We start from the raw sequence: 12,601 nt of genomic DNA, 5'->3' as shown, positions 1-12,601 counted from the left end.
GAAAGGACATTTGTTATGCGTATAATCTATGCGGATCTTAAGATTGTGAAATCGTTTTCAAATAAACTGAAGAAGCTAGGCTTTCAATTCGCCAATTATTAAACACTCCGGTAGAACATCGCATCGTTGGACTTCCGGGGGCCGATTTGCAAATATTCTTTCTTTCAGGCAAGAAAAAATACATCGATCTTTACCAAAAAAAAATAAAAAATAAAATACATCGATCATCACAAAGGAAAATAAATTTAAAAAGTCAACAACCGTTCATACAATGAGAAAACAATTGGCCACAACCACCCCATCATTCAGAAAACTCAACTAACGCTTAAAACCAAATCCCACCCTGATTGGGAACACTTCCAATCCATTACTCGTGTCAATATTAAAAAAAGACAGACCAACCGCTTCACGTTCTAATAAACAAACAATGCAAGCCGGTCAGACCAAATAAGTAGAGTTCCACTCAACAAGTAGCAGATCCACCAGCCGGGTTCCGTCCGCCATAGAACGGGTTAGCTTCCCTGTCAACATCGACCGCGAAAACTCCATCTTTGCTTCAACTCCAAGAGAGACGGCGCCACGAACTATACATGATTGCTCGCGTTTCATTACTTTATATATAATTCTCTCTTTGCCCATTTGGCAACATATAAGTATTCACACTTTCAACAAGACCCACCTAATCAGCGCATTCTTGGTTGGATCTTTATTAATAATTTTGACCCGGTTCGCTTTTTAGACAGTAACTGAACATGAGATCAATTGTGAAATACAACCTATTTGTTCGCCGCGAATTTGGATAGTTAATCGGCCTTCCAAATGGTAATTATCTTTATTTATGGTGCTAGGTGCCGGTCGGCGGTTGTGCAATGATGTAGGGGTTATTGTGTACGTACTATACACGACATCCGATGCTTTCGGAGGGTACAGCCGCTGGACCACCAATCCTATGAGCCGCAGACACGTGTGCCCGTATTATTGCCGTGGTTCGGACGGGTCATTACTGTTCAGTTCGCATAATTCCAACTCAAACGCCGTTTTCCCCGAATCAACTTACCTTTAGTTTAGTCCTGCGGAAGGAAAGAACAGAACAGACAGAAACCATAGGAAAAACAGGGAAGCGGGTTCACGCTCTTTATAGGTATTCGGTGAGAGAAAGCTAGCTCTTTCTTCAGACAGACTTTCAAGCAAAAGACCAGAGCAGTCCTCTGGTCTCTCCTCTGTCAAACGCACCATCAAGCGAATTCTCGAGACAGAGTCGGGTCGTCTTCGCACATCGGAAAATGGGTTCCAGCAACGGCAACACGAGCAAGACCCATTTCGCCATCAACGCCAAGATCATCCTCCTCAGCTTCCTCTTCCTCTTCCTCCTCCTCCTCATCGTCCGCAGCACCTTCCCTTCCTCTCCGCAGCTCTCGCCCGTTCCGTCGTCCAGCACTGAGCTGACGGTCCAGGCAAAGGCACAGGACACGGCCCCCGCCGTCGACTGCCCGACCACAGCCGCCGCCGCCGCCGCCGCCGCCGGGACGTGCACCAAGACGCCGCCGTCCTTGGCCCAGGCCCTAGTCCACTACGCCACCACCAACATCACCCCGCAACAGACGTACGACGAGATCTCCGTCTCCCTCCGGGTGCTGGCCAAGAAGTCGCCGTGCAACTTCCTCGTGTTCGGCCTCGGCCACGACAGCCTCATGTGGACCTCCCTCAACCACGGCGGACGCACCGTCTTCCTGGAGGAGGACAAGGCCTGGATCCACCAGATCACCCAGAAGCTCCCGACGCTGGAGGCTTTCCACGTCACCTACGACACCAAAGTCACCCAGGTAACGGAGTGACCGTGCTTCCTGCAGTTTCTGCGTCCTTCCTGAAACCTGTAGTCGTCAGTCTTCCGCCCTTGTGTCAGCTTTGTTTTGGATGCAATTTCTAACAAAAGACAATCGTCGATGTACGATGATGATGATGATGATGCATCAGGCCGACAACCTGATGAAGCTCCGGGAGGAGGAGGAGTGCAAGGCGGTGACGGACCCGAGGTCGTCCAAGTGCGAGCTGGCGCACAAGGGGTTCCCGAGCGAGGTGTACGAGGTGGAGTGGGACCTGATCATGGTGGACGCGCCCACCGGGTGGCACGACGAGGCCCCCGGGAGGATGAGCGCCATCTACACGGCGGGCCTCATGGCGCGGAACCGGGAGAGCGGCGAGACCGACGTGTTCGTGCACGACGTCGACCGGGTCATCGAGGACCGCTTCTCCAAGGCCTTCCTGTGCGAGGGCTACCTGACGGAGCAGGTGGGCAGGTTGCGCCACTTCACCGTGCCCAGCCACCAGGCCCGCTCCGGCCGACCCTTTTGCCCCTAGAATCTGCTAATCTTTTCTCTTTTTCATTTGCATTTTCCTGGGGGTAATTACGGAAATCTGCGACGACGGAAAGAATTTTTTTTTTTTTTTTTAACTTGTGAATCCTTTTTATATTATTTGTAATTTTATTTTATATTACCGGGAGGGGAATTCGTTCCCTATTTTCACTTTAGGACGTGCGCGCGGCCAGGACACGTTGACAGAGACTTCTGTTTCCCATTAATAAGTTTTATTATAAAATATTCGAATTCTGGGGACCTGTGATTAGTGAATTAGTTTTGCTTTTCCCGTTTTTCTAAGTTTCTTTACAAATCGCATGATGAGATTAGTACATGTTCTCTCCCATTTTAAATGAACAGATTTTCGCCGCATGTTAAGGAAAAGAAAGTGGACGCAATGTTAGCCAGTGTGGGATAGAAATAGGTGGGGCCAATTATGACGTTCCACAGAAGTTTGGTATGTGGTTGGTTGGTCGATGGCAAAGCCAGATGCCAAATAGAATTCGTACGATGTTTACTTAAAGCGAGGGATTACCGACTACGATCATCGTCATCCGCGGTGCTTTTATCATTTCTTGGTACTTTGGTGGGGAGGTGGGTGGGATGTCATTTTGTCACCAGGATTTTCTAAGTTTTATCCGGACGTCGATGGAGCGAGTCTATTCAAAAGATTTCTACTTTTTCCATTACCTAACTTGGGATTATTTGATTTGGTGGCGGGTGATGAAGAAATCGATCGTGCATATGAAGAAATTGATGTGGTTCTTTTTCCAGGGTTCAATCCATCCCAAAGTAAAATTTACCATCAATCACGATACGGAAGAAGAGAAATTTAAAGTGCAATATCAACCTAATTTGTTTGCGCATCTTTGATATGACCTATATTTTTAAATTTTGCTTTTCATAAATTGAAATATCCAACATTGATTGACTAAAAGATTTATATGCTTTTATATACGAGTTATCTCCTTTCACTCAATATGATATTGAGCCAAATTCTATTTTAAGATTTGATTTTCCTTAAATTAGAAGTGCTTTTTTTAGTGCTTCTTTTATTTTGGACATTTCAAAATACTTTCTTGATAAAAAAAAAAAATTCCTTTTTCTTTACCAAAAAGGACACGTTGAGTTATATGAATGCTTTTTTAAGCAGCAAATATTGGGCACTCTCAATAGTGAACCCGTTTGTATTTCAAGAGCATTTTACAATCATCGGCACCAAAAATAAGACAACATTTCGACCTGTTCGAATCCATGAAAAAAAAAAAATCTGTGAGCCTATTTTAACCCTCAACAAGTCTTATTATTCTGGTCACGCTTCAATTTTAAGATTCAATATCTATATCTTGTAGATGAAGGAACTACAATTGAGTACTTGACGAAAGCATTAGTCTTTGGTTTGGCAAACGAGAGAGAGAGAGAGAGAGAGAGAGGGTTTGCGCGGCCATTGGGTCCCCTTATCACCATTGCTCGCGTCGCATCCAAAGCACCAAGTCCCATCGATTTTACTGCCAGATGAGCCCACCATATCCTATCATGGAGAGCTCTTGAGGCCAAGATCCAACACCAGTGAATGCCTCTCCAATAACATCGTACCACTTCGACAACATGGGCTGTCTCTCGTTTGTTTCCGTTCCAGACATCGACATGGTTCACCGAAATTGGACGAGAGAGGAAGGTGCTCCTTCTTTGCGTACATGGTTCACCGCAGTTTTAGTTCGAGTGCGACGGCAAAAAGCGTCATGGATTAGCGAGTACTAACAATGGGTCCAAGACAAATTGTGAATTATCCCAGTATGTTTTTATGTTATTAGCTCCACCGACTCAACTCGACAAATTAAATTGTCCACTCAAATTTCTTCTTTAGTAATGTTTGTTGTGAGCAATCCTAAAGCATGCGTGCATGTTTGATTCTTGTTCATCGTTGTTTTTTTAATGGAATTCATGCGGTTCAATTGGGCTTTAATCATGTATCACATGAGAATCCAACTCGATATTAAGTAATAGCATGCTTTTGAAAACACTATTCACAGCAAGCGCGGACAATGTCTCAGTAGTCTATTTTTCGGGCGTCGCTTTTTAACTCATATTTTATTGGGTTGCATTGTATATGGATTAGCTAAAATTTAAAACCTAGGGTGTCATGTTCAATTAAATATGGGTTCTGGTGGGTTTGGACCATACCCACCGTCAATCCATGTAAAATCAAAAGGGAGAACTCTATGTTTGGTCTTTTTAGCCTCAATCCCAGCTGTATTCGTTCATTTACCATATTTATCAAGAACCAAGACATCATGCCGAGGCACCCCATGCAAACCAAATATTATTCTGCCAACCAATGTTTTGCCCAAAAAAATTCAATATAACAATATTTCCTTCCATTTTTGTGCATCAGGAAAGGAAATTAAGGCCCGCGAAGTTATCAATAACTTGGCAGCACCCAAAAAATGCAAATGCTTGACAATCTTCTCCTACTCCACCCGCCCTCATCATCTAATTCAAATAGAAAGAAGAATAAAATGGGTTAGATTGGATGGGGTATAAAATTGGTCTTCATTTGTCTTAATCACTAAAATCGTATTATTAAAAAAACAGGGGTTAATACAGATAAAATGGGTCAATTGGACTTGAGTATGGATCGGATCTATTTTCGATCCATCCAAACTTGATCCAGCCCACACGTCTGACGGTTGTATTATTTGCTTAGGTTTTTCGATCCAAAATCGTATTATATAAAAACACGGGTCAATAATGAGTCGATTTAAATTGGGTTTGGATAGGATTTATTTTCGATCCATCCAAACTAGAGCCAGCCCACATGGTCAACCGATGTCATGTTTGCTGAGGTTTTTGCGTAGGCCCGTACCGTTTCCTGTTAGTTTGGAGTTTTCCACGGTTTGGGGTGTGTCCCGTTCCCGAGCGCGAATATCCTCCACCCACAACCAAACAGGGTGAAAAACCTCACCACCTTCATCCCAAAAGCAGATTGGATAACGAGAGGAACGCCCCCAGGTTTCACGAGGACGGAGAAGAAGGAGAAGGAGGAGAATGACCAAGGGGAAGAAGCAGCTGCTCTCGAAAGCTCCGTGGAGGGTGGAAGATGACGACCAGTCGGACAAGTTCAAGGACGCGAAGCTCCGGGTCACGAGCCAGCCCGGGCAGACGCCGACCATGCACGTCCCCCGCAAGAAGAGCAGGCCCGGCGACGCCGACGAGGAGGACGAGTCCGCTCTCGACCCCGAGCTCCGATACAGCTTCCAGCGGAATTTCATGGTTCGCTTCTCCCCTGTCGTCCTCGATTACGCTCTAGAAATTCACCGAAGTCGGTGGGGGGTATGTATGGTGCGTGTTTAATCCGGTGCTGCGCGCGTTCGAAGCGATCCCGGGCCTTTCTGGCGTGGTCTTTTCGGTTCGTTTCGTGGGTTTTCGGGAGATGAGAGTGGAAATGCAGTGTGCTTTGCACTTTCGCTAGTGAATTTAATCCGAGCGTTTCATTTGTGCATCATCCTGTTCTCTTGAGGGCTGAAGTAGTCGGTGACTGTGGCGGAAGGTGAATGTCTAATGACTCTTGTTTTTTTGCATAGATGGTGAGCGTATCGTTTGAACCTACTTTGAGTCATGAATGTCGTTGGTGGAATAGCTGGTGCTGTACTTTCTTGCTGAATGTTTTTGGGTCGATGGCTGTTGAAAGGGGTGAAATTTCCACCGCGAAATTCGCCACTGTCTGTCTAGGTCTCTGGGTAATAGATAAGTCTAGACACTTTGCAGGAATTATCACTTGAGTACTTACGGTTTGTAAATCAATATGTGAGTCAGAGGATAGTTGGTCGCCCTAATTGAAGTTCGTTCTACTTCAGAGTGTTGCTGAAAGCAGTACTGGAATTCACTGTTCTTTTGTTTGTTAAAGGGCCATGTAAAGCAGTGTTAATATTGGCTAGAATTAGAATTACAATTCTAACGCTAAGGTTCTGCATTCATTACTATCTTGTTGGGATTGTTTATGGAACCTTTACATGGATGCAATTGCTGTTAATGTCATATGGGCGCATGATGGAAGTCTTTCATGCGTGTGGTCTATGTGCACAAACATTCACAATTTCACTTGGCATTTGTACGTTTTCCCACCTGTTGATGTCTGTTTTATCGGTAGGGGTGGCAATTCTTTCAGATAGGAGTGTGGTTAGTGGAAGAAAAGGGAAAATAATACCCATGATGACAAGCAGTTTAACGTCCTACTTATATATTTCGATGCTTAATTTTATCAAGATAAGCATACTTTTATCTCATCATTCAATTTTATCAAGATGTATCCTTTATGTACATTTACATAAAGGATACATCTCAAAACAATGCTTTGGTTATTAGTGCCATTTCCATCACAGTTGAGTAGGTATGAAGTTGATATTCATTTCACCATTACAGTAATGATGAGATAAAAGTATGCTTATCTTGATAAAATTAAGCATCAAAATGGCACTAATAACTAAGGCATTGTTTTGAGATGTATCCTTTATGTACAGTTCAGAAATGTTGTGCTTTCCTTATCATTCAGTCAGTGAGTTTATAGTTTCTCTTAAGGAGAGGGTACGGCACCTATGACATGGAATGGAAAAACGATCCACGAAACTGACTTCACTTGTGGGAAATCCTTTTGGTGGCGTCGTGGTTATAGTCCACACACTTCCCTTCCTCTTTTTCATTTATGATATGTACTGTGTCACTTATCTCCCTTTCATTTTCCCCTCCTGCTGTTTTGATTTGAGCTAATTTTACTTGTCACAAATATTTGCATTCTTTTGATTTTTTCTGTTTCGTTCGATATAACTTTCTGATATATCACATTTAATGTACTCGCAGTTCCTTCAACGGGTATTTAGCATTGATACCATTGTCAAACCTCTTCCACCTGCCATGGCATACAATGTCTCCAGGAATCTAAGCTTCTTTACGCGCATTTTCACACAGTTCTATGGTACGTTGTTTCTGACGTTTTCTCTTCTCATCTTGTCAAGACAACGAGTTCAAGGCTTTCAGCCTAGCAAGTTATAAATTTCTAATATCTACTGTCAAGGAGTTTAATACAGGTACAACATGTTCTAATAAGTGATATTTGAGGTTGAACAACTTTACTTTTGGTGTATAGCCTTATCACGCCTGTAATTTCTTTTAACCACTTAAAACTGGTAGGACGTGCATCGAGTGCAGAGCATTCATGAAGGATGTAGGCATCTCTGATTGTCTTCCTTCTATAGATAATGGATTACATTGCCTGTGGTTCTAGACATTTTCTTTTCCATGTTTGTCCATATTAAAGAAAAGGAGCATTATCAAATCGGTCCTCTTCCTTTGATTGGTCTTGACTATAGAGTCACGGGATACTTCTAACCTGTCTACACTCCAATCAGGTAATAGCTCTAGAATAATGGCAGGATGGAGGTAATTTAGCAATGTGCATGACATGAAAGGTTTTTTATGATGCAAGAATTAGAACAACAATAAGATCCTGTCACCAGTTGCTGCTAAATACTGCACCTAAATCACCATATGGTATTTCTTGCTCTTTATGCAAAAGGGCCACCAATGTAACACAAAGTGCAAATGGTGGCCTATAAACTGCATTAACTGATTCGATTTTCAGGTGGTGACGACATTAAGTGGAAGTTAGCAGCTCAATAGTGAAGCTTTAATCAATGTGTTCCTTCTGGGGATGACTTTTTTTCATCCTTAGAATTCTTGATTTCACCATTTGGTTGAGTTGACGTACTTTTCTCTCCCAACAGATCCAGAAGGAATTGCGAATGCACAGAAATCGCTTGGTATAGGACAAGAAGAAAAAGCTCGCCGTGTTCGTTAAACATACAGTGATAGGATGCATCACACAATTTGAAGCCATCCTTCCTACATTTTGGTTTGATCCCAGGTTTCAACCAGGATGTCAAAAGTAGCAGGAATAGTCCTTGAGCTTTCTGAGCTTGATCCGTGAAATTTTGTAATAGACAAGAAGCACATGCAAAATCTGTACCTTTTCTGTATGACTTGTTGACAGACCTTTTCAAAGTTGTGAATTCTGAAACCCTTTATTTGCAAACTCGTAGCATCTCTGAACATTGATGATACATCTAAAGATGCCATCGATGCATTGACCTGATGCCCCATTTCAAGAAGCCAAACTTTTGGACTTCCCAGGGAAACATCTTGACAAAATGGAGGCTATTTAAGATGTTAAAGGAGTTTATCTTAAACTGTTAAACATAAAGCACAAAGCAACGTAAAGTCGATGGATGGAGGATTTTGGTGATTACACAATACTGTCGTATAAATGCCACATCATAACCACGGGAACTTATGCTAATACAAAGCGATGATTGAATCCTTGGTGCTCCTTTGCAGATAAGGATAGTTTTACTTCTCCAATGGCTCCCAGACAACTCTTCATATATCATTTACATTTTTTTTTCTAGCATGAAAAATCATTGTAAGGACTAAGTACTCTAGCAAGCTTTTTTCAATTTCTAGCAAAAGTTTCCTACATACTCGAGGAATAATAGAAGACGGTGCAACAAATGCTAGCATATCAAATTGTGTCTGTAACCAGGACAGAGGTAAATGATATGGAAAGATTGCAAGTGCATGAACATCCAGATATGAAGGATGAATACGTTAACACTATAATGTACGATGGAAGTTGCACGCACACATCCACACATATAGTCATTAACAATTGGCAAGCCCTTATTGAATTCCAGTGCTTCGTTCATCCAAACCTCCTCGCCAGTACCCTGAATTACTTATCCCACATTCTGACAGGAATTTCTGATAGTCCTCTTCAAGTTTTCCATATGCCTGGAAAGTATCCCCAGAAGAACTCTGAGCTTGATCCTCTGATGGACACTGCACAAAAGTCTGCCAAAGATGATGTTGTGAGCCACATGGCCCAGGAAGGAAGCAGGAAAAGGAGAGGAGTTCATATTTTGTATCTTGCCATCACAGATCATCAGCAGATCAATCAATACAAAATTCGCATATTTTTGTTAAGCAAAGGAAAAGGAATATGGCGCAAGCTTGGCGCACAGACATACAGCGAAAGCCACTCACGGATAAACATTGGACATATACTGGAATGAGTAGTCCATGACCCACAGGATCCACATTTTGTTTTCACAACATTAAATCAGGCAAACATTGTCATCAGTGAATATAGCTTGAATTACGATTCTCAGGAGTCATTTACAATGATAGAATGATTTATATCTAGCTTCTTCTTGATAGCTTGTAAATGTAATCCACAATGCGGTTTTATGATTCGATTTCATAGACCTCACGATGGTCTTAGTTCAAAACTCCATTTTAACAACCCCAGTGGCCGCAGAATTAAGCAGCTCTACAGGAAACCAAAATTACAAGCTAATGAACAGGAAAAACCAAAATTACTAGAAGCAGAAGATGTGTATCAATTAAGAACTTACACCAATGTCTGATTTAGACTCAGGATCTGAAACGTCTAGCTCTTTGGCATCAAGTAGGGCAGATTTCCATCTCTTACTTTTAGGGACCTGATGGTGTTGCTTTGGCTCTATATTATCTTCCCTCCTCAAATAACCAGCAACTCTAGTGCAGAGGACACTAGTTATGCATCTGATGCAAAACGCTATAAGAGGGACCAGAACTAGAAAATAACCAGTGGTTTTAGCCTGATAACGAAATGACAAGCTATTTGAGATTAATAGCATTGAATAAAATATGCAAGATAAAAAAGTGCCCTCAATCTCTAGAAACTACAATAGCATGAGCTTCAAAAGTACTGATTCTGAAGAATCTGAACTTACATATGGTAATTGATGGGATATCAACACAGTGAAACTCTTTTGCCGTGAGAAGGCATCCAGCATCTTTGATGCGTTCCTGTGCTTTTGTGGTATATCAAACTTTTTGAGTAATTTCTTCTTCTCCGTCTGACATAAATGCCATGAATAAGTACTGAGGAGCAAAACATTGGTCCAAATATAAGTAGATTATAGAAATCAAATGGTGCTGGCCTTGGTCTGAATACCATGATAAAATGAACAGCACGAATAAACTTGTGATTGCAATAGAAGCAGTGAGTTACATTGACAGATTTTTTAGTACATTCTTGTGGAAGAACCAACTACAAAAGCTCAGGTCCAAAGGGGCACCTTACTACATAAACTAAGGTGTGCAATATAAGAACAAGTTCGCTAATTGAGCACTCACATAACTCAACTTCTACTTGGATTGGATTATAGAGAATAATTTGAAGATTTGATACCCAGATCCCTATACAGCATGAAATATTGGAAAGATGCAGATCCATAGTACCAAATGACCGAGAAAGCCCTACAATCAAACTTCACCTATCGATAATTATGCTGAGACAGAAGTAAGCAGGAACAAGACATATGGCGCAAAAATCTAGAACCTTCAGCGATCATCTTGCTCGGAAATAAAAGATGGCAGAGTATCCACTGGTATGGTCAAGTTTATGGGTTTATCTCACCTTTTCAGCATATCTCTTGGATAGAGGAATCTTTAAGACCTGCCCTTCATAAACTAGTTCATGGTCTACAATACTTTTGTTCAACGTCACAATCGGGTGGATAGGTATCCCATACTGCTTTGATATTGAAGACAATGTTTCACCCCTGTCACCGTGTTACCATGAATAGTCAGCCGATATGCCAGTAAAGTTCACTAATCATGAAAAATGTGCACATGTTTTGGGCAACTCTACAGAGGAGGAGATCTATGGCTAGCCACAAAATAATTAACCAAGGATCAAGGGAATTTAACTATGATTGGTAGTCACTACAGGCAACACTTTGGCAAGTAGGAACTCAGCATTTCAACGCTTTTGATTTGATTTCCTGTTTAGCTCGAAATCTCTAGAACGTTATGCTCTTTATTAAACAATTCGACCATTTGGTTGCACTTGCCAAACAGAAGCACAATTTGTAGAACATGATACCGTTGGTTATAAGTTTCATGTGTAAGCATGCTTTTGAGAATTCACACTTACTCTCTGACCACGTGAACCGAGCACTCCTCAGTGAACTCTTGACTCTTTAATATCTTGCTCACGTGAAAGCTCCACGTCTGCCACAGACGAAAATTGTCTGGTCGAATCTATAACCGGAAGTTAATGAACATCTACATTCGGGTTCTCAAGAAAGATGACAGCAGAGAAATGAATCAAGTTTGGCTAGTCTAGTCCTTATCAGAAAACGCAAAAACAAGCATCATTGATTCGGGGAGAGAGAGACAGAGACAGAGACAGAGACAGAGATGGGTACCCCAGCAAGACCTCTAAAATGCTTCCTAAAGGATAGCTGATAGCTAGCCCATGAATTCAGGGAGAACCTGCAAAGGGGAAACGGACAGAACAGTGACGAACAAGACAGCCATGTTATCGTATTTCATGAACGCAGTACAGAGGAAGAAACAGAGTATGGAATGGGAAAGAAAGAACCTCGGAGTGTGAGATGATGGGGTTCGAAGGGATGAGAAGAAGAACAAGAAGGAAGAGAAACAAGCAGTTCCCCACTAGGACAACTACTTACTCTCGCTTCCATCACTTATTCTTTCTTCCTCCTCCTCCTCCTCCTCCTCCTCCTTGTTCTTGATTGATGGTTTTCTGGAGCAGGGGTGGTCCAAAACCAAATTGGACGCAAAGATTCTCCGAAAGCTCAGGCTCACGGCAAAAGATTAGCTCGAGGACCGACCTCTTTGTCGCGTCCCCTCACCCTTCACGACGATTTCTTCACCACCCGTATACCGACGGACTTGTCATTTCGTTTAGGTGTTGGGAAAAAAGAATAAAAAAATTGACCAACAGCATAACTTCTGAATTCTATCCTTGCTAAGTGTGGTTCCTAAATTTTGAATTTATTTAATACGATTCTTAAACTTTAACTTAATATGTATTATTGTTCAAATTTATTTATTTATTTAATATAGTTTCTAAACTTTTTATATATGTTCAATTTAGTTTCTAGATTAATATGTATTATTGTTCAATTTTTATTTATTTATTTAATATAGTCTCTAAACTTTTATATATGTTCAATTTAATTTCTAGATTATATAAAAAAAAAATTATTGAAAATTATTTTCCAAAAAAATCTAATTATTTTCATTATTCGCTTGAAACCTAAAAATAAAGTAGAAAATATGTTTCACTATTTATTAAGGAAGATCTTTTTTTTTCTATGTACTTTTTTTCAATATTT

The 12,601-nt window shown here is 41.5% G+C and overlaps 3 protein-coding genes across 3 annotated transcripts; 2 read left to right on the top strand and 1 right to left on the bottom strand.

The window, feature by feature from the left end:
- The first annotated feature begins 1,034 nt into the window (after positions 1-1,034).
- On the top strand, positions 1,035-2,630 carry LOC104449810 (glucuronoxylan 4-O-methyltransferase 3). Its single transcript, XM_010064080.3, has 2 exons — positions 1,035-1,823; positions 1,975-2,630. The coding sequence occupies exons 1-2, from the start codon at positions 1,284-1,286 to the stop codon at positions 2,356-2,358; spliced, it is 924 nt and encodes a 307-aa protein (XP_010062382.2). The 5' UTR covers positions 1,035-1,283; the 3' UTR covers positions 2,359-2,630.
- Positions 2,631-5,344: 2,714 nt separating this feature from the next.
- Positions 5,345-8,462, top strand: LOC104449809 (hypothetical protein). The gene is made up of 3 exons (XM_010064079.3): positions 5,345-5,630; positions 7,215-7,329; positions 8,138-8,462. Exons 1-3 carry the CDS (start codon positions 5,406-5,408, stop codon positions 8,209-8,211), a joined length of 414 nt encoding a protein of 137 aa, XP_010062381.1. The 5' UTR covers positions 5,345-5,405; the 3' UTR covers positions 8,212-8,462.
- Positions 8,463-8,899: 437 nt separating this feature from the next.
- On the bottom strand, positions 8,900-11,910 carry LOC104449808 (hypothetical protein). The gene is made up of 7 exons (XM_010064078.3): positions 11,842-11,910; positions 11,666-11,732; positions 11,392-11,468; positions 10,873-11,017; positions 10,184-10,309; positions 9,824-10,048; positions 8,900-9,260 (listed from the first exon to the last, which is right to left on the bottom strand). The coding sequence occupies exons 5-7, from the start codon at positions 10,244-10,246 to the stop codon at positions 9,090-9,092; spliced, it is 459 nt and encodes a 152-aa protein (XP_010062380.2). The 5' UTR covers positions 10,247-10,309; positions 10,873-11,017; positions 11,392-11,468; positions 11,666-11,732; positions 11,842-11,910; the 3' UTR covers positions 8,900-9,089.
- Between the last annotated feature and the right edge of the window lie 691 nt (positions 11,911-12,601).

The sequence above is a fragment of the Eucalyptus grandis genome, chromosome 6 (genome assembly GCF_016545825.1).
Source record: "Eucalyptus grandis isolate ANBG69807.140 chromosome 6, ASM1654582v1, whole genome shotgun sequence".
NCBI classification, from domain to species: domain Eukaryota; kingdom Viridiplantae; phylum Streptophyta; class Magnoliopsida; order Myrtales; family Myrtaceae; genus Eucalyptus; species Eucalyptus grandis.
The sequence above is the reverse complement of the archived record's forward strand: the minus strand, read 5'-3'. Positions and strand labels throughout refer to the sequence as shown.

What these genes read in the sequence shown, in the direction of transcription:
- LOC104449809 (XM_010064079.3), top strand. Translation starts at nt 5,406, where the DNA reads ATGACCAAGGGGAAGAAGCAGCTGCTCTCGAAAGCTCCGTGGAGGGTG. An exon ending in GCTTCCAGCGGAATTTCATG is followed by an intron (nt 5,631 to 7,214) that starts GTTCGCTTCTCC and finishes ATGTACTCGCAG; the next exon opens with TTCCTTCAACGGGTATTTAG. An exon ending in CATTTTCACACAGTTCTATG is followed by an intron (nt 7,330 to 8,137) that starts GTACGTTGTTTC and finishes CTCTCCCAACAG; the next exon opens with ATCCAGAAGGAATTGCGAAT.
- LOC104449810 (XM_010064080.3), top strand. Translation starts at nt 1,284, where the DNA reads ATGGGTTCCAGCAACGGCAACACGAGCAAGACCCATTTCGCCATCAAC. An exon ending in ACGACACCAAAGTCACCCAG is followed by an intron (nt 1,824 to 1,974) that starts GTAACGGAGTGA and finishes ATGATGCATCAG; the next exon opens with GCCGACAACCTGATGAAGCT.
- LOC104449808 (XM_010064078.3), bottom strand. Translation starts at nt 10,246, where the DNA reads ATGCTGGATGCCTTCTCACGGCAAAAGAGTTTCACTGTGTTGATATCC. An exon ending in TATCCCATCAATTACCATAT is followed by an intron (nt 10,049 to 10,183) that starts GTAAGTTCAGAT and finishes TTTCGTTATCAG; the next exon opens with GCTAAAACCACTGGTTATTT. An exon ending in AGTCTAAATCAGACATTGGT is followed by an intron (nt 9,261 to 9,823) that starts GTAAGTTCTTAA and finishes CATCTTTGGCAG; the next exon opens with ACTTTTGTGCAGTGTCCATC.